General features: G+C 39.1%; 1 protein-coding gene across 2 annotated transcripts in view; it reads right to left on the minus strand.

Moving 5' to 3' along the window:
* Nucleotides 1–496: 496 nt before the first annotated feature.
* The window catches only part of LOC114563405 (hepatitis A virus cellular receptor 1 homolog), a 56,797-nt gene continuing 31,646 nt past the window's right edge, over nucleotides 497–25,647 (minus strand). The window contains exons 1-6 of one of the 2 annotated variants that reach the window (XM_028590264.1): nucleotides 2,710–2,981; nucleotides 2,177–2,515; nucleotides 2,052–2,099; nucleotides 1,773–1,840; nucleotides 1,571–1,664; nucleotides 497–1,444 (exon numbers count right to left, since the gene is read on the minus strand). In XM_028590264.1, the coding sequence (XP_028446065.1) occupies nucleotides 1,368–1,444; nucleotides 1,571–1,664; nucleotides 1,773–1,840; nucleotides 2,052–2,099; nucleotides 2,177–2,515; nucleotides 2,710–2,749 (666 nt within the window). In that variant the 5' untranslated portion in view covers nucleotides 2,750–2,981 and the 3' untranslated portion in view covers nucleotides 497–1,367. Of the gene's footprint in view, nucleotides 1,445–1,570; nucleotides 1,665–1,772; nucleotides 1,841–2,051; nucleotides 2,100–2,176; nucleotides 2,516–2,709; nucleotides 2,982–25,647 lie in introns of those variants that run through there. The other variant, XM_028590265.1, reaches the window with a different exon arrangement.

Here is a 25,647-nt window from a genome sequence, read left to right on the forward strand (position 1 = left end):
GAGTACATTACCACCTGTTTTTCAAAAATGTTAAATGTGTTATGTGTTGTACTATGAATAATTAAAATTGATATCTGATATTGTATATATTTTTTTACACTTATTGCATCGTGGGTCGGAGAGAAACGCATTTTCGATTCCTCTAGATGTCTGGCACATTTTTTCATATTTTGAGAGAATTGACAATAAAGTTGATCCATCTTTGTCCGCTTATCCGGTATCGGGTCGCGGGGGGGAGCAGCTCCAGCAGGGGACCCCAAACTTCCCTAATAAAGTTGATTTGACTTGATATTTATTTTTGGAAGTAAAACCTGCTGCGACAACTCCAATGCTGAATAATTCTGGGTGACCAACAATTATAAATTTGTCGATAACATTGAAAATTGATACAGCCAATCACTTTGAAAAGTCTGTTAAACATTAAAATGAAATGGAATGTGCTGTGTTTTATCACTTCATATGAAAACTCTGCGAATAAAACAATTGATGCAAGGCATTTAGCTCTGATGAGTTTTTATTTTTTATTTTAAAAGCTCATTTTTATTTTGGGCTGTCTTGCTGAATGCGGAAAAAAGGACAAGATCACCCTAAAAGAAAATTCTTGTTTTCCAAACATGGCTTCATTTTGTGCGTCTTCTGCAGAGAGATGGACCTTAGTGATGATGTAATTTGAAGAGAAACAGATCTAATGTGATCTTGTTTTACATAAAAAAACATTTGAGTTTTTAAGAGAGACTCCTCGTATTACATAAAAATCTTACGAGGTTGAAGAAACCAAATTTCTTTCACCTCACAGAGAAATCTTACTGTGAAATTGAGCCATCAATCAATTTCAGCATAAAATGAACCCAAATACAATTTATTCTGACCTGAGAGTTAGGATTGAGAACATCATGCATTGTGGATTTGCAAATATTTTAACAAATAATATACAATTCAGATATTAGATCCGACTTTCTTCAAAACAGAGCAGGAATAGACATTGGACTGAGTGTACAGTATATTCATGGTGGAATCTTCACCAATATTTTGATAATAATGCATTAAGTCCAATAGGTGGCATTGTGCCCACAAGTATAAACCACCTGTATGCTTTTCAGGGCTGCGAGATCAATTTTGTCATGAAAATCCGACAAATCGCATATTAATTATTCTGCAGGATATTTTTGCATTTTTTCAGCCACACATGACACACATTTGCCTTATTCAGAGCTATCTGAGAATAGAAGGATCCTGTAAGCTGCTTACTGTGGAAATGGGTTCAAAAGGTTTGCCTCTAAAGCTGAGGAGGTGGATACAGTCAGCACATGACACATTCAGCGAGCAGTTTCTTATAGAATCCTTTGTTGACCATCCCATGGGACGCTTCATAATACTTCATAAATGTTCTCAGCAGTTGAGGTGTTGAGATGTTGAAGTGTCCTCTTCGGCAGAAATCTCCTCCCTGTTTGAGAATATAATTTATTTAATGTTTGTATTTCTTCAGTCTATAAGACTATACGCCCACGTTTAATGTGTAAAATCAATCTAAATGGCATGAGTAACAAACTATAATCCATTCCACACTTACAGAAAACAAAGACGAAGATTATGATTATGATGAAGAAGAAAATAGCTGCCATCCTGCCAATGTTTCCCACTTCCAGGAAGGCTTTGAATTCTTCCTATAACATGGTAAAAAATATGTGCCATAAATATACACTACAATGAAAACTGATTGTTATATATATATATATATCTTTATATTTATATATTATCTGCATAACGCATACCTCCCTTGTTGCGATTCCAATTACTTCACCAACTTCTACATGGTTAGTCACAAATGTTGTCAATATGTCTGCAAGAAGTTAAACAGTCAGTTAATACCATGTATAAAATACAGTTTATGCTTAAAATGATAAATTAACTACATCATGTTTTATTCCTGAATAACAAACATTGCTAATAAACCAGCTGCTAAAAAGCCATTTAGATTTGAAAAGAAGATTATTTTGATTACCATCACCACTTTTTAACATTATTTATTTATTCAAAAGGTGATCGCTCACCATTAGCGGCCGGGGCCCAGTCCTGGGTAACAGGTTGTTCCACAGGGGCTGGCAAAAACAAAATACTTTAAGGCTGGATGATAGAGTTCATAATCAATCTAGATGATTTTTTTTTTTAGCATTACCTTCCTCCATGACCAGGTGTGTGTTGACCTTTTTGTCATTAAACCACCCGGGGATCTCGATCCTGCAGCCGTACACACCGGCATCACTCCACTGAGCATCCAGGATGGTCAGCGACACATCTCCATCTGTCACCCTGCCCAGCAGCTGGTACCTGGGGGACTGCCTGAAAAGCACAGCCCCATCCTGTGAGGAGAGGATGGTGCTGGAGCATTGGGACCTGGGCACCACCCCTCGTCCCCAACAGAAACTCAGGACGCCGTGAGTTAGGCTGTCATACGTACAGGGCAAAGTGACATTGTGCCCAAAGAAGCCAATGACTTTGAGGGTGCTGGAAGACACTGTGGAGGACACCAACTGATCAAACTGGATGTGTGATGAAGATTGTATTTGTAATGAACAAATGTGAAGCCCACGAAAGCCTCCACACATGCACATAGATGCGTCACCACTTACACACACACACACACACACACACACACACACACACACAGGCACTCGACAGATACAAGAAAAGCGCTGGATATTGACTCACCTTGGGTCAGGATGGAGAGGAAAAAATAAAGACCACGCATATGTGTAGGCTATTGTATAACAATGTCCTAAATGAAGATAAAACACTCCAAAATGGATGGTGAAGTTTCAACTTCCCTTTTTTATAAAAAATCAGGAAGGAAATCAATACTAGTCATGTCTACATCTAAACTGGAATTCTTGTGATATGCAAATAGCTCACATTGTATCTGCTGTTATACATCTGAGTTTATCATCATCAGACATATAAACATCAGCTCTCACCTGTAACAAATACTGTAAGTGAAAATATTTTCACACACACACACACACACACACACACACACACACACACACACACACACACACACACACACACACACACACACACACACACACACACACACACACACACACACACACACACACACACACACACACACACACACACCTTTATTTAGTGTGGAAAGAGGAAGATGACACACACTTAAACAGGAAATATTACGGTTGAGTAAGTGCATACACTGACATACGCGGTTTTTAAGAAGCCTACTTCTCTTGTCTGGTCGTAGCTGGTGGTCCGTGAGCAAAGTTGATATCACTTTTAGCTTTTGAAGTGCTTACAGTTTTTGAATTGAAGTCCCCAATTTTCCCAGGGGTTATTCAAGTTTCCTCCGATCTTCAGCAGTAATAGCGGTAACTGGTGCAGCAGTAATAATAGTGGAAGCATTTCCAAGATTGTTTTTGTGATTTGGCTGTGATGAGTTGGTATCAAGAAACGTCTATCTGCTGGCCCTGAAAGAGACAGAGCCTCATTCACTTTGTGCACAAAAAAAAGTGCACACGGAAAATTACCGCCGGATTCATGACACATGTGCACCGGCCAGTTTTGTTCTTACCACTGTGCATATGTTAGTGAATCAAAATCATTCTTTAACTGACAGGCGCATGCCCGCTATTTGCAATCAGCATATTACCACACCCCCATTTCTCTATATAAGGAAATACATTTGCCTAGAGGTGTATCATGGAGCAAGCAGTGAAGTGAGAAGAGAGAAGCATGGCCTATGAAGCAAAAAAAGCCATGACTAAAGAAATAGAAACAATAGTGGCCAAGATGGATGCCAGAAAATGCACGCAAGTGTTTCCTCGGCAGTGACGATGGTAAAAAAGAAAAGAAAAAAAAAAGGTCCGGGCTGCAATAACCAAGGCAGTAAATCTTGTGTTTCATAGCACTAGAAATTGGTGGGACTAGGCAATCATTATAGGCCAAGTTAATAAAAAATATTTATGAATCCCGGATTTGTGCGTAAAACGTTTTGTGAATGAAGCGCATTTCTTGGAGGATTTTCATACAAAGTTTCTGAAAGATTTATTACAATTACTTGGTGCAGAAGTTTATCAACAGTCTGACTTCGAAACCACACGCTCCTGATTTTAGTTTTTCAACCAGTGTTTAAACATTCTCTACCCATTTACTATCCTTTGTGTGAAAACAATACCCTTAGCAAATCCTATTAACTAATAAAATTGAAATTATTCATTTTATTAGTTTAGTTTACCCTTACGATACTGCAGACCACCTTGTTGTTCCTTTTTTGTTATATTGTAGAATAAAAAAGGTCTTCCCCAATGAGTTCCTTTCTAATGGAACAATTTGAATTAACAGTCTGTGAACAGTTTTTGTGTGTGTGTGTTAGGACTGGGCAATATATCGATATATTGATATTGTGATATGAGACTAGATATCGTAAGGGTTGTCTTTTCCTGGTTTTAAAGGCTGCATTACAGTAAAGTTATGTTATTTTTTTAACTTACCAGACTGTTCTAGCTTTTCTATTTTTTGCCTTTACCGACTTAGTTTTTATATACACGTTAATGATGATAATTTATCAGAAATCTCATTGTGTAAATATTTTTTTGTAAGCACCAATTGTCAACCCTACAATATCGCCGCAATATCGATATCGAGGCATTTGGTCAACAATATTGTGATACTAGATTTTGTGCATATCGCCCAGCTCTAGTGTGTGTGTGTGTGTGTGTGTGTGTGTGTGTGGGGGAACATGTTTATGCTCAAAGGTAATTGTTATGTGATCATTACTAATGGAGAGGAAGTCAGTGTGTGTATATGAGGACAGCAGCCTAAGAAAAACATTTTGTCTTTGCAAGCCTTTTTCTGTTCTGCGCTCACCTCTCACACAGGCCCGTCACCACCTCCACTTATCATCACTATCAGCCACCACTGAGCTGCTATAGTGCTCCATAGATCACCGTCCTTCCTAAAGGATGTCCTGTGTTTTGTCACATCGCTTTCTCATTTCTCTTAGCTGGGACTCCATTCTCATATTGGCCCTAACTAACAACAAACATGATGAAACTGAAACCTTTCAAAAGACATGAATGTGGTGAGAGACTATTAGGTAAAAATAACTGAATCTTGTTTATTTAATGGGTTTCCTTGAACCATTTAAACAGTATGAAATATATCAAAAGCAGTTTACTGAAGTCATAAAACAACTTATTACATCAAGTTTCTCTATTTATTTTCTTTGCAATATTGTGAAAATAAATGCCAAGGTACCTGCAGGGACTGTATGATCACTGCTCCATATATAAAACTAGGTCTGGGAGATATGGCCTAATAATAAAATCCCCGATTTTTTCAAAAAAAAAAATCCGATTTACGATTTAAATTGATTTTTTTCTCCCTCTACTTAAAATCAATCTGCAGATGACAAAAATTGTTCAAAACAAGTTTTATTTTGTTTTGACTCATACACACACGCACACACTTGTATACCATTATGAATAATCATGCCAATTTTGTGTGTTTTGAGTGTTTTCCCTACTTTTTTTTTTGGGGGGGGCTATATATTCAACAACAACAAACGGATGTGTGAGATAAAGCTGTTTTCACACATTGGCCTACAGATAATTCACTTCTCGTTCCTCGCTAAAAGTTCAAATCATTTTAACGTTATTGCGCAACCTTGCCCCTATTTTCACCTGTTGCTGAGTAACGTACGTTAACATCCCATAATGGTCTCTTGAATGTAGCATACCTGTCACAAGCTCCTTCGTAGCGATAAAAACAAACGTCGAAGCGGAGCTCCGTGCTACAGAGCGGCGATTGCAAGTTGTTTAAGCCGCTACAGACCTCCGTCACAGCTCAGTCGTATCAGCGGCATTTAGTAGTTGTGTTGAGCCGCCAAAGAGTTCCTCAACACCGCTTCTGGTGCCCCGCATGGTGCTCCTTCAGGTCAGCAGTAGCTGGTTGTTCACTTATCCCAGAACAGGTGACTCTCAGCCGAGGACAGTGCACCGCGAGTGGCCGGTCATTTCGGCGGAGATTACGGATAAGTAAGTAATGAAACTACTGGTTAAGAAAATAATTAATGTTAGTCGCTGCCATGTTGTTTGTGTATCTCTATGGCAAATGCGCGGGGGGAGGGATGAGCCCTTTCGGAGCTACGGGAGCGTCGGCAGATGTTAAGGAGAAAATTGATTTTTCATTTAAACAAATCCACGTTAACTACACATTCGAGTTAATCGATAAAATCGATTTATTGCCCAGCCCTATATAAAACCTCTAGTTAGTTGCTCAAACTTTGCAGTAGGAGTCTTGTTTACTTTGATTTCCTGTTTGGGTTCAAACTGGAGCCATTGTCAATCTGCTATACGGATAAAAGGTTTTTAAAAATGGCTTTTAGAGCTGAATAAATGGTCTGGTTCAAAGCCAAAGTGCCATCACTGAGAAATCTATAGTAGGCATGGGCCGGTATCCGTTTTCGAGGTATACCACGGTTTGAAAAAGTCCAGGACATTTCCGTCATACCGTTCCTAAGGTATGAGCTGTTTTTTTTACGAGTGGTGAAGGAGAGAAACTGCAGTTTAGAAATACCTCTTCCTGCCAGTGTGCAGTGTGTTTAAAAAGAAAACACATTGTGTTCAATGGGGAAATTTTTTTTAATTTTACCCAGACATTTAAAAAAATAATAAAGTTTAAAGCTGTAATTGCAATACCGTGAAACCGTGATATTTTTGCTGAAGGTTATCATACCGTCAGAACTGTATACCGGCCCATGCCTAATCTATAGTTGAGCGACCTTTGCGGATGTCTGATAAAACCAGGAGCAAACAGAAAGTGAGCAACAGAGGTCAGAGTCTGTGTCATTTTTAGAAATCGTGAAGGAGGTGCTGCCGGGTCAGCTCCATATCTGGAAGAACTGAAGCACAAAGAGACTGAGCTTGAGTTTGACCCCTTGAAATGTAAGAGAAGTGAAGAATTAAGGGTACACTAATACAATACAGACATCGCCGGTTCATTCTTTGCCAATTTGAGGTTTTCTTAAGTGATCCATCACAGCAAGCGGACAAGACAAAAGCATTGATTTGCAATATTGCTGACACTAGAGGATCCATTGTAACCTTGGGAGCAAACATGCTGAGCTGTCAAACAGCTCTTCCCTAAATGGGTTTGCCTGATGAGACACAAATCATATGCTGGACGGGATATGGAACAACAGCATGCATGAAAATGCTTCGGTCAATAGCCCCCTATTATGCCATTATACCTACTAAAACACATTTAACACGCATTTACCAGTCTGCATATCTACAAACTCTAAAAGGGAAAACATTTCATGTAATTCTTTAGGTTTGCATGTATCTATGTGAGATCTGAAACACTTGTTATATTAGCATTACTTAAAAGACAGGTTGCACTGCATTGTGAGGTGCTGCAAACGTCAGCATGAAATATATTTATTCATTTATTCAACATCTGATGCCCTGATGAAGGCCTCGTGGACGCCATGTTGAACAAATATTTTGGTATGGCAGGTTTTATCTGCCCTCTGCTCACCTCCGACGACAGCTTGTTTTTGCCTCCACTTGTCAACGCTGTCAGTTAGATCAAATAAAAGATCCACAGAGACCACTACTGAGCTGAGGCCCTTTTGAACAATTCATCTTAAGGTGTATTTATAGTTTTGCATTAAGGGGTCACAGCGTAGCTTTGGAGCCTACACAAAGTGCGCAAGTGACCCAAAGTGTTTTATGTTCAAGTGATAAGCCCCCTAGTGGCCGTAGTAATTATGATGGAAGCCAAGGAGGGGTTAGGTGACGGTATTATCAGTCCCTCCAGGATTTCGCTGCCTTTTTTTGAGATTGTTGCGGTCCAAAATGCCTGATTTCGTGGGAGCTTTTGTAAAAAATTGCAATAAAAGTTGCGATGTATTTTGTTTGTTGCAATGAAGTTGCGGGAGAAAGTGAAAGTTGCAAATTTCTTTTTTTCTATAGTTCTTTAAAAATAAAAAGGAAACATGTTTTGGGGAGAATAAAACTATCCTGGGCTGAGTTTTCCTAGTAACCTTACCAAAAAGGCTCAGGATGCTGCAAATGTTGGTATTTATATGAAAATGGCTGGTGGATTTAAGACAAAAAAATAATTTATCGAATGAATCAAATTTGAAAATATTTATCAGTGGCTTGTTAATCTTTACATTGTTAGTTAATTTCCTAACCTGGCCTGGGACTCACATTATAGTTTGATAAAGTACTGACTTTGACTTATCATTGCACTTACAATTACGAGCGTAGCTGTCCTCAATTTAGGTCATCGTGTCGTCTCATCTCCTTTTTCTCCTGCATCTACCATGTGTGTCGTTTGTGTGTCTGTCTGTGTGTGTGTTTGTGTGTGTGCAAGCGTCAGTCGCGGAGGGAACGGAGCAGTAGCCCCACCCGCTGCAGAGAGCCAACAACCAGGATTGAAACGGCAGCAACTTCAGCGACTTTTAAATCGTTAAAGTCTAAATCGTTGCACGTCTTGCAAAACAGTTTCACGGTCCTTTGCGGTTATTTTTGTAGGTAAATGTGAGACGTTGGCAGCACACACGTCTGCTGCGCGTGCAGCTACATCTTCTGAACAAAACAAGGAAGTGAGTTTGCTGATGTATGACAACGCTTTGCAGGAGGCCGCGATGATTGGTCAAAGTTGCAGAAAAGTTGCAGTGATTGGTCAAAATTGCGAGTCGCACCAAAGTCGCGGTGATTGGTTGAATTTGCGTGATCGCAACATCGCGAAATCCTGGAGGGACTGTATTATGGCCCTTACCCACTGATAGTTCCCACTCAGATTTAGTACCGCCTCATGCGTGAGGAGAGCGTGGCTGGTCGTCATAGCGACGCCGCAGGAAACTGCCGTGACCCAACGAGACACACACACACACAACGTCGAAGGTGTGTTGTTTTTGATTCTCAGCACGTGGCTGTTGTAACAGCCAGAAGACACATTTTGTTTCAAAAGAAGCTGGAGGCAGCAAAAAAAAAAAAAAAAAAAAAAAAAAAAAAAACACCGCTGGCTAAACTATTTAAAAATGGCGGGTTTGTTCAGGACACCCTGTCTGTCGCTAGCAATGATAACGCAGTGATTAGTGACGATTCTCTCTGACCAATCAGAGTAGTCTGCAGGTTTTCACGTCACCTTTTGAGATATATATATAGAGAGAGCCAAAGTCACGCACTTCTACTTCTGGTCCATGGGACCTTAATTCGGAAAAAATATGAATGAGAGTCAACGGAGAGATAATTATTTTTTGATCCCGTTTGAATTGAGCCATGGATTACCAACATGATGTTCGTCAATTTAAAACATTATTTTTCAACCGAAGAAAGTCTCAGTTTATTGTTAAACTGTTGAAGTATAAGACTGAAAATATGTAATTAGAAAGACTACACACTTCAATGTCTCATGGATGACGTCTCGCTGAAGCTACGATGTCTGTGTGTATTGTACCGGGCATGTAGCTAATGTTACTCTAATGAGCAGAGGATCTTGCTTGTTCTTTTGCTTATCTGCTGAAAACACTTCACTGGATAAAACACAGCAGTTAAGATGACTTTAACAGACCTAAGCTAGCTTGCTAGCGAGCAAGCCGAGCATCAAGCTAGGTGAGGTAGATTGTGTGAGACGGGAGACGTAGTTCACTGAGCGGTTTCACACAAAACTAAGTGGTCATATGACAAACCTACGGCTAACTGAGACTTTCATCGGTTGAAAAAGGATCTTTTAAATTGACGAACATCATATTTGTAATCCATGGCTCAATTTAAACGGAATCAAAAAATGATTTGCTTCTCCCCGTTCACTACCGTGACTTGACGTGAACAGTCATAGTTTTTTTTTTTTTTTTTTTTTTTTTTTATTAACATGGCCATTATCGTCCTCATCTTAGTCTATCTCCACGACATTCCACTTCCACGATTGCTCCGTTGCCGATGGAAATTCAGCCAGATTTCACTCTTTTTTTTGGCCAGATGTCCGGTACATTCCGTTTTCTTTGTGTTGGAATTTTAAGCTCTGGTTGATTTATGAGGACTATGGTTAACTGCTCCTCAGATCTCTGCAGGGTAAATCCAGACAGCAATCGAGACATTCGTCCAATCAGAGTTTTCTCTTGCACAACTAAAACAACTTTTGAATGTTCACGTTCCACCAAAACAAGTTCCTCCATCCATCCATCTTCGTCCGCTTATCCGTATCGGGTTGCAGGGGTAGCAGCTCCAGCAGGGAACCCCAAACTTCCCTTTCCCGAGCCACATTAACCAGCTCCGACTGGGGAATCCCGAGGCGTTCCCAGGCCAGGGTGGAGATATAATCCCTCCACCTAGTCCTTGGTCTTCCCCGAGGCCTCCTCTCAGCTGGACGTGCCTGGAACACCTCCCTAGGGAGGCGCCCAGGGGGCATCCTTATCAGATGCCCGAACCACCTCAACTGGCTCCTTACGACGTGAAAGTTCCTTCCCAAGGCTATTTTGCAGCGGCATCGTGGCTTTGCCCGGTGCTTGGCGCCACCCATGACAATTGTGCTCATGACGATTGCTCCACCGTTTCATTTGCGCTTGCAATAGTGTGACTGACTAGCACGGCAATCCGCTTGTTGTGCTAACCTCAGTTGTGCTAACAGCGTACAGCAAATATAGGTATCCGGGTGGAACTTGTGCATGTAAACTTTGGTAGCACATAGGGCTAGAAAGCATTATTGCCGATCTCCCGATCACATATTTGTACTGAATATCAGCCAATAACAAATGGCGGAGGATCAATAGGGACATCCTTACTCAAAACCTAATCTCTCTCAGGTGGAACTAACCCGCTGCTTCAAGGATAAATCCACCTCTCAACACCACAACATCGCTCTATAAATCAATAGTGGCATTTTTATGGATTCACTTTATCTGTGAAGGCGCTGAAAAGAGTAAGCCTATCGCAATATTATAATATTCTTGGTTTTGTCATTTTTCTCAACCATGAATGAGACTCGTGAGACTAGTGAGCGTAAGTAGGGTCTAGGTAGAATATAGAGTAGGTTTCTTTATTATCAGTCAGTCAGTCTCTTTCTCGCCATCCATTTATTTCATATTTCCTCGACAAGAACATACTCTAATCTCTGTGTGTGTGTGTGTGTGTGTGTGTGTGTGTGTGTGTGTGTGTGTGTGTGTGTGTGTGTGTGTGTGTGTGTGTGTGTGTGTGTGTGTTTCATGCATGATGGAATTTATGGCTGCAGCTCCCGGCAACTGTGGTGCCCCGGACCGTTTCCCACTTCTGACTTCCACCCTTAACCCTCCTTTGAGTGCATCTCAATGCCCCCCCCCCCCCCCCCCTATTTATATCCCAGTAGGGAGACCAGAGCTCATGGGGAGTTTGGGAGCGGAAACACGTCCAAGCACTCCTGAAAGACAATGAGGTGGGTGAGGGCGAGGTAAACAAAGAGCGACAGATTAAGGCGACGAATGAGGAGGGAATATCAGTCTGAATGTGTGAAAGAGGATTAGAAGGCGCAAGTGAGTAAAGGAAACAGGATGAAAGTGAAAGAAAGAGGAGATTAAGTAAGAATGAGCAAGTTGGAAGGGGACAGGATGTGGAGATCTGATAGAAATACACCTTACATTCACCAGTACTGTTACAGGTGGGATTTTCAGGAAAATAAATATTATTCCCACTTCTTCGTCTTCTTTTAAACAATTAGATTTTATGCTGAACATTCCCAGGGCTCGTTTTCTTCCCTTGTTTCCTCCCACCCACGGTGTGTTGGGATGCTGCCATGAACCATGTCACAGTTTCTTATTGCAGCATCGTTATGGGAGACCATTGCAAACAGTGTTTTCCCACATCTGGATCAATGACTTACAACTTGACGATGCTTGTAGTTGTCTGTGTTGTGTACTTTGTAGCAGATTGTGGCCTAAGAATGGGCATGAGAAAAGGTAGGATGCTGAGAGTGTGCTTCCATGTCTACACACTGCAGGATATGAAGATACTTAGCCAACAGCAGTCTCATGAGTTCAGTCTCCTTCGGCACCATCGAAGGGGAAAAATGTGCAAACATAAACATGCCCTTAAAGGAAAGATGATTAGGGGTACAGAAGAGAAGAAGTTCTCCTGACCCCAGGCTCCAACTCATTCTCTCCGCTGGGAAACAAAGTCCTCTTTTCATTTATCACATGGCCCGGCCACCCCTGCTACTAACGCAGCACAGAGAGATGCTGAGAAAACCATGCGATCATGAGCAGGGGACCAATATGGGAAAGATTATCCTGGAGAACATGCCCCTAGTGGCATTGATCTAAAATGGGTGGGATTTTTTTAGATCTACAGGTGTGGGATAGCTGGGCCTACAAACTCAGGTTTTACAGGTTTATTTAACAGTTTGTTTAAGTCCACCCACTGAAGTCAACTACAGGCTCATAACAGGGATACAGCAAGTCCACAGAATAAGGGGCAAAGAAGTTAAGCAAGTGCAGGTTAAAAGTTTAAATCTTGTTGGCTCAAACCCCGCAACTTCTATCAGTGTTTTTTCCTACCGGTGCGTCTGAGCAGACAGATCCTGATTCAGCCACAATACTGTGAATCAACCCAAGGCCACGAGTCCTCAGCGCTAAACACAGCCAGAGTCAAGGTTCATGAGAAAATTTGTGTTGTGTGTGCAAGTGTATACACACACACACATTCTTCCTTGCTTTCAGAATGCATATGATGTGTGTGTATATATATATATATATATATATTTTTTTTTTTAATCTATGTCTATTTGACACAACAGGACAATAAAACATCCAATCCAGATGCATTGTGCAGTGATAAAGCTAAACATTTATATGTTTTATTTATATGTGCCCCATAGTACAACTCACACAGACAACAAAGTTTACACACTAAGGCACGCAACGCGCCCCTTGCCTTTTTTAAATCCAATTCTGTTATTTATTTATTTTAAATATTGTCATAGAGCTATTGGCTACTACCAGCTTCTTAAATGTGAATATGTTCTAGTTTCTTCTCTCCTCTGTGACAGTAAACTGAATATCTTTGAGTTGTGGACAAAAAAAAAAAAAAAAAAAAAAAAAAAAGACATTTGAGGACCTCAAGCTTGTGCTTCTGGGAAACACTGTTCCACATTTTTCACCATTTTCTGACATTTTATAGACCAAACAACTAATCGAATAATTGAGAAAATAATCAACAGATTAATCAACTATGAAAATAATCATTAGTTGCAGCCCTATACTGTTCCAATTTGGGACTAAAGTTTCTGTCGAGCCTGAGGCTATTGTACAACAGGTCAAGGTACGGCATAGCGTTAGTGCACCAAGTTGGTGCTTTCTCTGCAGAGTGCAGACTGCTTTGCTATCACGAGTCACGTGACCAAATCGCAGCCTTTGCAATTAGGAAATCGCGTTTTAACATATCGCGATATTATTGCAAATGCGATTAATCGTTCAGCCCTAAAATTAAGTACTCTATTGATATTGGTATCACTTTAAGGATACCGGTATATTATTTTTTTTAAACAATACCCAGCCATACTTGCTAGCAGCCTGTCTTTACTGCTGCATTGCTGCAGTTGTTGGTGCATTACCGCCACCTGCAGATCAGTGAATAGTGTGAAACCATCAGCAGGAATATGTCTCATTCTTGGTGTTTGTTTCTGTAGCTGCAGTGACCCCAAATCTAAACAATGAGATTAGGAATAAAATACAATCAAGAAGAATTGGATAGACTATATGAATAAGGCATTTAAAAAAAATACTTTATATGGTTATGTTTTTGTTGTTTACAATTTTAAAAAAAGCATTCAACTACTATTACAAATGTTGCTCTGTAGACTTGAACTAGTGTGAAATATATTTGGCGTCTTTCAGCCAAGAGTAAAGGATTCTTTGATGAGAAACCAAGAAACCATGTGTATGGTGGGTCTCTCTCTCTTTCTGCTTCATGGGTTCCCAGTAAATGGTATCAGCCTTGGCCCAGACGTGATTGACCAATCAGTGAAATTACTCCCAGGTTACGCAATCAGCCTCACGTCTCCGCTGCATTGTGCTGTACCCTGTAGACATGGTAAAACTTCTTTATAATCCTACTGCAATTTCCTTGGAGACACTGTAGCTGCAACTGCTCACTTGGCCCTGGGTCTGGAGGGATGGCCTGCTTTTCTCACAGACGCCTGTGGCATATCAATTAGGCAAAGATAAATACTTCCACTTTAGACACACTGGCAACTATTTAAAATGGGACAGGATACGGAGATGGGTTTTCTTGTACGGACATACGTGGATATAGTTTTTTTTTTTTATATGATCTAAACCAGAGAGAGTATCACTGCACAGGGCAAATCTAAATGATGTGTAGCAACCAGGTTTACTCAACACTCTGTTTATGGCTTCAGATATTAACAAATCATTAGAAGAAAAGAGATTTTGAAAAAGTGCTGGCTGTTCCCTCAACAACAATTTAATTTGTCTTTCAAGCAAAAAATCCCTGGAGATATACACATCTAGTGCTCTACTCTCAATATTTAACATCTGTCAAAACTCCAATTTGCTATGTTTTTTTCACCTCTTTTCTTATAATAAACACCGCTGCCAATAAGAGCAGAGGGGGAGTGACTGTAAATGAGGGATGATAATGTACGAGCTTTTATTGTATGGCTGTTTATTCTGGCAGCAGTCTGTGGATTTCAAAAGAGCAGTGTTTGTACTAAGAGGCTGCAGTCTTTGTCTGTAACTCGTTCATCAATAGGGACTATAAACACGGGCCTTTTGGTTACATGATGCCTTTCTGCTCAGAACATTTTGGACTACAGAACTACTAAGTTCTACTACTACTAAGATTGTGCCCAATACCCCTTTTTACCCCAGCTATTGTGTTATTGACACGGGGTACCAGAAGGCCTGATAAAACAAGATTTCTTTTGAAATGATTTCTTCATTTCCCTTTATTGTGGTGAAAAATGGTGTAATACTACACCATATACTGTATATTAAACACTGTGCAGGGAAAAGGGGTGAATGCAGCACCATAAATACTGAAAATGCAAAATTGAGAGTGGCTGGAAGACAAAACATGACAAATTCTGATGAATGGCCAATTTATTTGTAAATGATGTGATATTCCTATTGAGGATTATCATTATTTGTGATTATTAGTCATGCTGATCTTTGTTTGAAACATCTCACATGATGCAAAATGCATCATAAACTTTTATTCATGTTTAATTAAGGCACTTGTCTGTGCTCATGTTTAAATTATGTATTATAAAGGACTCATTTGTTATTTAAGTATTGAATATCTGCATCTAACTATATATATTGTTTACTTCTTATTAATTAAATGATTACAGTTCTTAAAAAAAGTTTGAATGTAACAAAATAATTTAAGAGCCTCTTTATCTGCCACCATCAGCATTAATAAAAGATAAAAAAGATTGACTGCAATTTTCTCTATTCATTTGGTGGCACCCCATGCACGCAACACATGGTTATGGAAAACCCTAATGTGAAGCAAATGGAAACCAGTTTTGCACAAAGCCTTTCAATACACAATAAAATCATCATTTGATCTCATCAAGAGATCAACAGAGCTGGAGGCCACATTACTCAGGAGGGTACTGAAGGGAACGTCCATGGTGTGATGCTGAGAATGTGTTTGACATTGTTTTTAAAGTTTTACATCACAGAGCTTCAAAATCTGCTGTGTTCTGGAAGTACACATAAATCATAAATCTATATCCGCGTGTGACAGACTGCATTTTGCAGATGAAAAATTGTCATTTTTATATATTTAAATCATTTCATGAGTTTCACAGCACATAAAAAAGCAATAACATGAAAGAGACTGTAAAACCAAAAAAGAGAGTCGAGTAGAGCCGTACCGTACCATGCAGTGGAAATGCGGCATTAGTTGGGTGTTAATTTAGACCATCATGTAGGGAAATAAACTTTACAGAAAACATAACTTAACAGCTCAATTAATTAATATAATTGAAAATAAATGTTTAGTCTCTAGTCATAAGTGAGGGGAAATGTGGACTCATGATCTCAGTATTTCTAAAATCATGGGCACAACACAGCGGTTTGTTTATTTTACAAATAGTAAAAGAGTGTCTATTTGCACCCCCGGTACGAATAGCCTCGGCCACACAGCTGAGCTAGTCACACCCTGTGACGTAACAACAAAAACACGTTGCTCGCATGCACCGAAATCATGGCGGACGTTCATCTTCCATGACTGCAGAAACTGGCATATTAGGAAAGTTTTGTCGATAAAGTTTATAACTATTGAATTTCTAGCGGGAAATGGATACTACAGTTTCGCTTCCTGTCTTCAGTTAAAGCATACAACCAAAGAATTTCTAATAAAGGAAGAAGTTCCACTCTCTCGTTACTTCCGCCTCTGAACTGGTTGCAGTTCCACCAGAAATCCATATAGGGGGCGCTCACAGGCCAGTGCAGAATGAATGGGACTCTATGGAGCTATACCCCTCAAAACCCACTTTTCTCAGGATATAATTTTTTGTCTAGAAATTTGAATGTTGCATTCGAAAGGGGAGGCAAAGAAAATACACACTGCTGGGTGTTAGATTTTTTTAAAGTCGCTTTTCTGTTCTAAAAAGCCTTTTAAAATGTCAATGACGTCATACACATACGGCCGGAGATACTGCTTTACGGCAAGCTCGGAGTCCCTTCCTTCGTTCTCTCGAGGCATCGACAACACAGCTAACAGGTAAGGCTCTCCCTGTCAATACAGATGCTAGAAAGAGGTTTGCTAATGTTTTAAAGACCACGCCGAAATATTCACTCTGACATTCTGGCTCTGCTTCGGATGCTGTCTAGCTGGAGCTCCGATCGTAATCAGTCCTTCACTGACAAATCAGCATTCATTAGCAGAATGCTAGCGTGTTATGGGCTACAACAACTCAACCTGTAAGAAATCAAAAGGACATAAGTACTCATTCAACTTTCGACCTATAACCCATGTTGAACTTGCAAAATCTACAATCAAATCTTTGGTTTCTCAACGACACTCAGACGAAAGACACATTTAGCCGTCTAGCTCCATAGGGTCCCATTCATTTTGCACAGGACCGCGATCACCCCCAGTGGAACTCTGGTGGAACTGCAACCAAATCCGGTACAATGGGGCTGGATAGGGAGTGGAACGGCTTTCCGTAGACCGGCTTTGATACAACCGTTGGTTTGTTAGTTATCGATTTTTTGTATACAGTACAGTTCAGCTTTTCACAAGCTCTCTCTCTCTCTCTCTCTCTCTCTGTACTTAAAACAAATGATGTACATGGACGTTAACTGACCAGCTTTAATATGTGACAAGCAAGCGTATGCAGTAAAAGCAGCTCCACTGAATGCAGTATTTTATCTTTTTTAAACTACACTCACGTACACAATATTCTGGGAAATGACAAAATGTAAAATGTCCAACATATTTCTTCTTGCTGATAACCCTTCATTTTTAAAGCAGATATAGTCCGACTGTGATAAGGTAATGCTGCAAATCTGTGCCCCCCTTGCTGTCAAGGCAATGCTCAACAGAGCTCAATATGACTGATGATTTAGCAAGGCGCCCGGGCCTGGGAACAGCTCCCCTGAATGCTGTGTGAGTCTGGGTGGAAGAAGCAAAGTGGGAAAAAACAACACAAACGCTTGTCTGCACTATTTCCTGTAATGACAGTAATTAAAACAGAGAGAAGATAGCAGCTCTCCCAAATGGCATGCTGGCACATTTTAATATCCATTGTGTGTGCGTGTGTGCGTGTGTGTGTAGAGTTGACTAATGCAAGGACGGAAGCAATCACCCTAAGGTGTTAATGGCTTTGGGATGCAATGTGAGGACTGTCTGACAGATGGATAGCAACTGAAACATTTCAAATACAAAATTCTCTTTAACATTCCTTTGCACGTGCACAATATCTTAAAAAAAATGAAAATTAAAAATCTAAGGAAAAACATGCAGCAGTTCATTGCCCACTAATGTTTTTTTTCTGACTACTACTGTTTACTTCTAATTTGTTCTACTAAGCACTTCCTTCTGATGCAAGCCAATAAAGCATCAAACTTGTCTTGTAGAAATGGAGATATTTACAGGATTTAAATTTGTTTAGATGCTTCATGAATTAAACAATAAACGTTAATGGATATACTGTAATTGGGTCCATTGACTTGCTGCAATTTTGGCTCACTTTTCATGTGGTGAATGGGCACTTCACTTATGAGAGATCTGGAAACAGCACAGCTCATTAAGTATCAGTCGCTCCCATTGGAAATATCCCATTTCTTGGCTTCCCACTTTATTTGAGTGTACACATTCATTTTTCAATTACGACAAGAGACCCTCAAGCTCCCTCAATGAAATGTTTTGGTTTTATTTCAAGTTCATATGGGACAGCTATCAAACTAGAGCTCCGACCGATAACGGCTTTTTAAGGCCGATATCGATACAAATATTTGGAGATTTAAAAATCCGATATTCCGATATATCGGCCGATATATATTTTTAAAAATAATCCAGAAACGCGTAACAAAACATAAACAGATTTCCCTAACAGTTATTTCTGAAAATAATATGATAATGCAGTTTAAAAATAAACCTTTTTTGTTTTATGTTCACAATAGAACAGAGGAAAATCAAAATATACTAAAGTTCTGATAAATAAAATGTATAAAAATACAAACTCAAGATATGAAACTTAAAGTCCTTTGAACAAAAACACAATAATAACAACAAAAATCAAAGTTACCAGTATTAATAAACTTGGTAAGCTACATCATATCGTTCACTCTGCCCGACTCTGGCTGGATCAGCTGGTTGTAGGGTTTGTGGCGTTCTAAACACGAGTGCTGCCAACAAGGACATTGTAGAGCGCCCTCTGGTGGATAAACTATGCATTGCCAACACTCAAACATGGTTGAAGGGTGTTTCGTCTGTTTTTATTTTTTAAATATTCATTTATCGGCCATTATAAATGCTGATACCGATAGTTTGGAAAATGCCTAATATCGGCTGATAAAATCAGCTTAAGCACTGGCCGCATGGCCATCCTGCCCCTAAATCAGGTGGCCAATGTACATTTTGGTAGCCTAAATGTAAATCTTTTGAATGCAGACATCATCAGCATGATCCAATGACATCATTCACATGCATATTAAGTAGCCATGTGCAGGAGGCGCTGGTTAAGAGAAAGGGGCTGGTTTGTCTCCACCAGCAGCTAAGTTTACCAATAGCTTTCGTTTTAGCTTGTTTTCTACTATTTGCAGAGTAGCATGCTGTAGTTGTGTAAAATGCTGAAAGAGAGACTGCATGCAGACTTTGATGTTACCTTGTGTAACTTGTCCGCTCAGTTGACACACTGTCCAGAGTTTTAATTTTTTTGCAGCTTGAAATGATCCCAAACCTTGCCTGTTCCTTCTCTTAGCCCCTCACTATTTTTGCTCTCTTTCGAAATTGCAATCTCTTATAAGCAGGGAGAGTTTAGGCTTGCAAAGACATTATGCACATTTAACAATATGCCTTTTTACACACCGCCATTGTGATGTTTTTTTATTTATTACTAGTTTTCTAATAATATACATTCTTTCTTTGTTTGCTAATTGTATTTGTGCACCAAATAACTTATAAAATAGCTCAAACTATATTGTTGGCAACAGAACATGATTTGTCGGTTTCAATTTAATTATGTACAGCTCTGTCATTAGCTTGTTCATTAGCATTATTGTCCGTGTTAGGTTTATGTGGGTCCATCCATTGAAATAAGAAAAAAATGGCAAAGTCCTGTGTGTGGAATTTCCCTTTACTCGCTTGTCAACATTAGTTTTTTTTTCTGTAAGTAGTTTACATGGTATATTATAGACGGTCTACATATTTAACACCCTGAAGAGTCTTTAATCATGTGTCCAGACACTTCCACTAAGCTACCCATGTAGTACAGATTCAACCTGTCATTCTATTTTATTTATTTATTTATTTTTTTTACACACGGACGGATACTGGATGTTTTATGCAGTTTCTATGCATTACGTTGGGACTCATATTTATAGAATATTGATTGTGTCGATTGTGGAACTGCAGATTTTGCTGTAACTTTATCATTTTCCTGTATGTGAGGTAGATTATAAGCTTATTCTTTCCCTGTATATTTCTGCTTGAATTTGACTTATTATTTGAAATGATAAGTTGATTAAAGTAGTTTTTATGATTATAAATATTGTAAATGCACAGTATTTAACAATCATAGAATATGAATTCAAAGTTAGCCATGGCAGTGTGAACGAGTCCTAGTGGTGCTATGGATGAAATCACAACAGCCAATGAGCTTGCATGTCTACAGATCCATCTCCAAGAAAACAAGCAAACTATCTACTGATGACAACAGTGTGATATGGTTGAAAACCAGTAAGTGGACCATTTGGTATGGTTTTGTCAAACTGATTCTATTCCGTTTTATATTCTCATTACACTGATCCAGAAAGCTACATGAATAGCATTTTAGCATTTTTATTTCCTGTAAAAACATCTTCACAAAATCATGAACTGGATCTACCATGCCAGTGTTGTCTGTTCATATAAATGATTGCGATGGATAATGGCAGCCGTACAAGACGGTAAAGACAAGTTGATTAAGACGGCTGTGGAAAAATCCTGTTCATAGATTGCCAAAAATCTTGAGGCACATTCTTGCTCATATTTGGGGAAACAAACTCCAAATATAAACCTCTTGGGTGGAGGGGTGGGGGGGGCGCATCTTACATATGCACGTACAGACATAATCTCCTCCTTGTGTAGAGCAACATGACATTGTGGTAGTTTGTTACCAGGAGTACAAGCTGCAGACATGAAAAACGCATTCCAGCGTAGCGGATAAATTGACGACATTCTGTGCTAGACTGAGGAATGTATACTGCTGAGATAGTGACTTACTGATCAGAGATATTATAACAACAAAAACGTCTAAAAAATAAATACACAACCATTTGTTCTGCACTGTTAATGAGCAAACCGAACTGAGCCTTATTTGTTCTGAAAGTATCAACATTTCACACTCACAAATGAAAGGGGAAAAGGCAAATGTAAATAATCTGTACTCCATATTTTTAACTTGATGGGAGAGTAGGGTCTGATATGAATTCCAACTCAGCTTTATGCAGGCCCATCTTGTCTCCTCTGGGCAATAAACTGGGAGATTTGTTTTAATAAAGATGAAGGATTAAAAATTAGTTAATTAAGTGTTATTAAAATGCCACTCACATTAACCAGCCAAACCCACCCAGGTTAACCAGATGTGTGTCGTAAATTAAAGCAATGGTCATTAAATCATGTTTTACATTTCCTTTGGTCTTTTTCTGAACCATGACAGCCATGTTCTCTGAGGCTCGGCTGCGCACCACAAAGCACTGGACTCTCCTCTCCACTAGTAGTAAGTATCGCGTTATATCAGGTCTCGCGATATAACAAATTGCTTCACGGCACTGCACACATAAGCCTATTCAGGAACCGTCTAGCAAGGTAGCAATGGAGTTTTTCACACTATCGTCATGGCTGAGCCGGCAAAAAAGAAACAAAGCTAGGAAAGCATTGTCGGAGGAACAGAGAAAGAGGAAACGTCAGACTGACCGAGCAAGGAGTCTGACACAAGTAAACATAAGAGCTGCCGAAGCTGTAGGGGGAGCTCTATAGAGAAACCTGCGAGCAAAAAGCGCAAAAAATTGCATAGCGCCCCTTTAAAGTCATCCAAAACAAAACAGTTTTCCTTCCTGACTGCTGCAACATGGAAGTGAAGGGTAAGTGTTGCATTCTCTATAGGCAGACTGTTAACAAAACCCTGCAGATTAGTGTGGCTTTACGGCCAACATTATTCACTCCTTATGTACACCCAGGGCCCTCTTTGACCTTACATTGTTGGACCAAATGAAGAGAGTAGAGACAAGAAAACAAAAAGCTTCCTGCGGTTCTTTGTCCTGATTTCACACAGCTAGTGTCGGTGCTCAAAGGGTAATTCCAGCAGGGAGTCCGTGATGGTCAACTCTGAATGGCCTAGTTCACTTTGGACCACAAAACTATACAATAGAGATCAAATTACTGTTGTTCTGACACCTTTGTTGTGAGTGAAATGAAGAGTTATAGTCAGCCCTGTTTTACCACTTTCTAATCAACTATTCCTCAAAAAAAGGGTTTAGAAGTTGTAACTTTAATTAATCAGTTTGTCATGCTTTATAGATTAGTTATAAGCCATTTTAGCACAATGCTATGTCTTTTGATTTGCTTTTTAAGTCATCAAATGACCCTCCAATGAACAGTTTGATCACCTACATTCTAGAAAAAAATTCAGCAGAGGTTTATAGGGCTGCCACCTCTTAGTCGATTAGTCGACTAATCGGTCGTTTTGGTCTTAGTTGACTAAGATTTCTTTAGTCGATTAGTCATTTTTTATGCTTATTCATGCTTAATTACTCATTTCCAAGAAACTTATGAGCACATTTATGGTAAACACAAGATTTAAAGTGGTGCTTTTGTATGGAGCTAAATCGGGGCCAAATGTTTTGTTCATTCGAAAAAAATATATATAGTTGAAAAAATAAAGCTTGAAATTGAAAATTTAAGTTTTGGTCAAAACTTGGAAAAAATAAAACCATGTATTTGAACTAAAAATAAGTGTACCAATTTTTCTTTCAGTTTGAATAAAATATAGATTCAATTCTGGAATTATTTTGAATAAATTATAAATTTTCATTTTTCACTTTTATATTTGTTTTCAGTTCCACATTTCATGTTTTCAGATTCAAAAGTTATTTTTTTTACGGCTTCAAATCTTTTTTTTACGGCTTCAAATCTTTTTTTTTCGGTTTCAGATCTGTTTTTCACTTTCAGATATTTTTTTTCGGTTTGAGACTTTTGGCCCTGATTTGGCGTGGGGGGCGTGGCTTCAACTCAGAGGGGCGTGGCATTATGAGTGACAGCCTATCAAAGAAGGCAGAAGACTCCTCTGTCATGTTGACTTCAGGAAATGGTGTTACTGTGAGAACTATGACTGAATGCTTTCTATCCACTATATACATGTGATTTTTACTTAAACTGATGCCAGTGACAAAGTTCCATTTAAAAAAATGTTTTGGACAACAAATGGTACCAATTACATTATAAGAGCAATAAACTGTGCCAGATTGTGCAGTTCAGCAGGAACAATGACTTCTCCCACTTCCATGTATGACTTATAGCACCACAGTATTCACTGGCACCAGCCCACAGGTAGGACATGTGAAAGATATTAGCATTTTTGAATAGATACTTTGCGACGTTATCCCCTCAGTGGCATTTTTTTTTGTGATTAACACATAAAAGGAAAATAGGTGGACAGCTGGACAAAGCTGGCAATCAAGCATCGCTAGCACTAAAGTTAGCATTAACTAACGTTAGCTTCACACTAGCTGGTGTTTTTACACTAATTTCAGTGTCCAGCTCAAGTTTTTTTTACTTTAACGTGTATTGGTCTTTGTTAACCTCGGTTTGTCAGAATGACCATAACTTGACACTGGCTGCAGTGAAGAAGGTCTCCTTTTATAGAGTAGACAAATATGACTTTACATTAATGCTCTGGCCTGATAAATTACGTTTTACACTATAACGTTACATGTAACAGCATGACAGTTATGCCTTACAAAATATGCCAAGTGGGCAAACTTTGAAGGCTTCTACCACAGCCTAACTTAAGTATCAGAATACACTAACTTGTCTTTTTGTATTTGTATGTCTTACTGTCTGTTTTCTGGACCGTGTGTGTCCGTAATAAAAGCTTTTATTGATTGATTGATTAACAAAGCGGACCAGGACAAGTTATGTTGTTTAAACTAACCATGAAAAGGTAACACTAGCAATGTTAGTTATCTATAATGTTTTACATTTATAAGGCTGTACGGCTGCAGGCAGCCACTGTCGAGTTATGGTCATTCTGACAAACAGAGGTTAACAAAGACCACTACATGTTAAAGTCAAAAAACTTGAGCTGGACACTAAAATTGGTGTAAAAACACCAGCTAGTGTGAAGCTAACGTTAGTTAATGCTAACTTTTGTGCTAGCGATGCTTCATTTCCAGCTGTCCACCTATTTTCCCTTTATGTGTTAATGACAAAAAAAAATGCCACTGCGGGATAATGTCCCAAAGTATCTATTCAAAAAGGCTAATATCTTTCACATGTCTTACCTGTGGGCTGCGCCAGCAGGTTGCCTTGGCGGAGCGGACGCTATGCTGACTGCCGAGTGAATACTGTGGTGCTACATTCAATGTCATACATGGAAGTGGGAGAAGTCATTGTTCCTGCCGAACTGCACAATCAGTTTATTGCTCTTATAGTGTAATTGGTACCATGTGTTGTCCAATACAATTTTTTAAATGGAACTTTGTCACTTGCATCAGTTTATTAAGTAAACATCACATGTATATAGTGGATAGAAAGCATTCAGTCATAGTTCTCACAGTAACACCATTTCCTGAAGTCAACATGACAGAGGAGTCTTCTGCCTTCGTTGTTAGGCTGTCACTCATAATACCACGCCCCTCTGAGTTGAAGCCACGCCCCCCACGCAAAATCAGGGCCAAAAGTCTGAAACCGAAAAAAAATTATCTGAAAGTGAAAAACAGATCTGAAAACGAAAAAAAAAAGATTTGAAACGAAAAAAAAAAAAAGATTTGAAGGCATAAAAAAATAAGTTTTGAGTCTGAAAACATGAAATGTGGAACTGAAAACAAATATTAAAGTGAAAAATGAAAATTTATAATTTATTCAAAATAATTCCAGAATTGAATCTATATTTTATTCAAACTGAAAGAAAAATTGGTACACTTATTTTAAGTTTGAATACATGGTTTTATTTTTTCCAAGTTTTGACCAAAACTTAAATTTTCAATTTCAAGCTTTATTTTTTCAACTATATATATTTTTTTCAAATGAACAAAACATTTGGCCCTGATTTAGCTCCATACTTTTGCAGGATTAATTGTGGAGAAACTCAGTTTTACAGATGGTTAATTATATACATTTATATTGTGCTTTTCTAGTCTTAACCACCTCTCAAAGCGCACAGCTCTGTCAATTAAATCAACAAAATCGTGTAAGTGTTAGTCGACTAAGAATTTCTTTAGTCAAGGACAGCCCTAGAGGTTTATCTGATAAATTGAGGACTCCCTAAACCCTGGCCCTGTTCAACGTGACATCATGACTTTGCATAAACATACACGCCACTTTCTAAAGCCAAGTGGCGTGTTATCTGTTCACATTTTGAGCTATCCACGTGTATGTCTACGCCGTATACAGCGGATAAGTGGTGTATGATGTATGTAATTCGTATGCCATTTTGGCGTGTTATCAAGATGCATAATCGCTTTTCGGACAGAATTGGGTGTAGGAAAAGAAGAACGGGACGGTTGGGTTTAGGAAAACAATAACTGGGTTGGGTTTAGGAAAAGAAGAAAGCTACAGTTGGGTTTAGGAAAACAATAACTCTTGGCTCTAGGAAAGTGGCGTGTATGTTTACGCAAAGTCACGATGTCACGTTGCCAAGTGAGAATTGAATACAACAGTATATGCCAATGTTGTTTTCAATAAAAAAACATTT

The sequence above is a fragment of the Perca flavescens genome, chromosome 10, assembly GCF_004354835.1.
Source record: "Perca flavescens isolate YP-PL-M2 chromosome 10, PFLA_1.0, whole genome shotgun sequence".
In the NCBI taxonomy this organism is placed as follows: domain Eukaryota; kingdom Metazoa; phylum Chordata; class Actinopteri; order Perciformes; family Percidae; genus Perca; species Perca flavescens.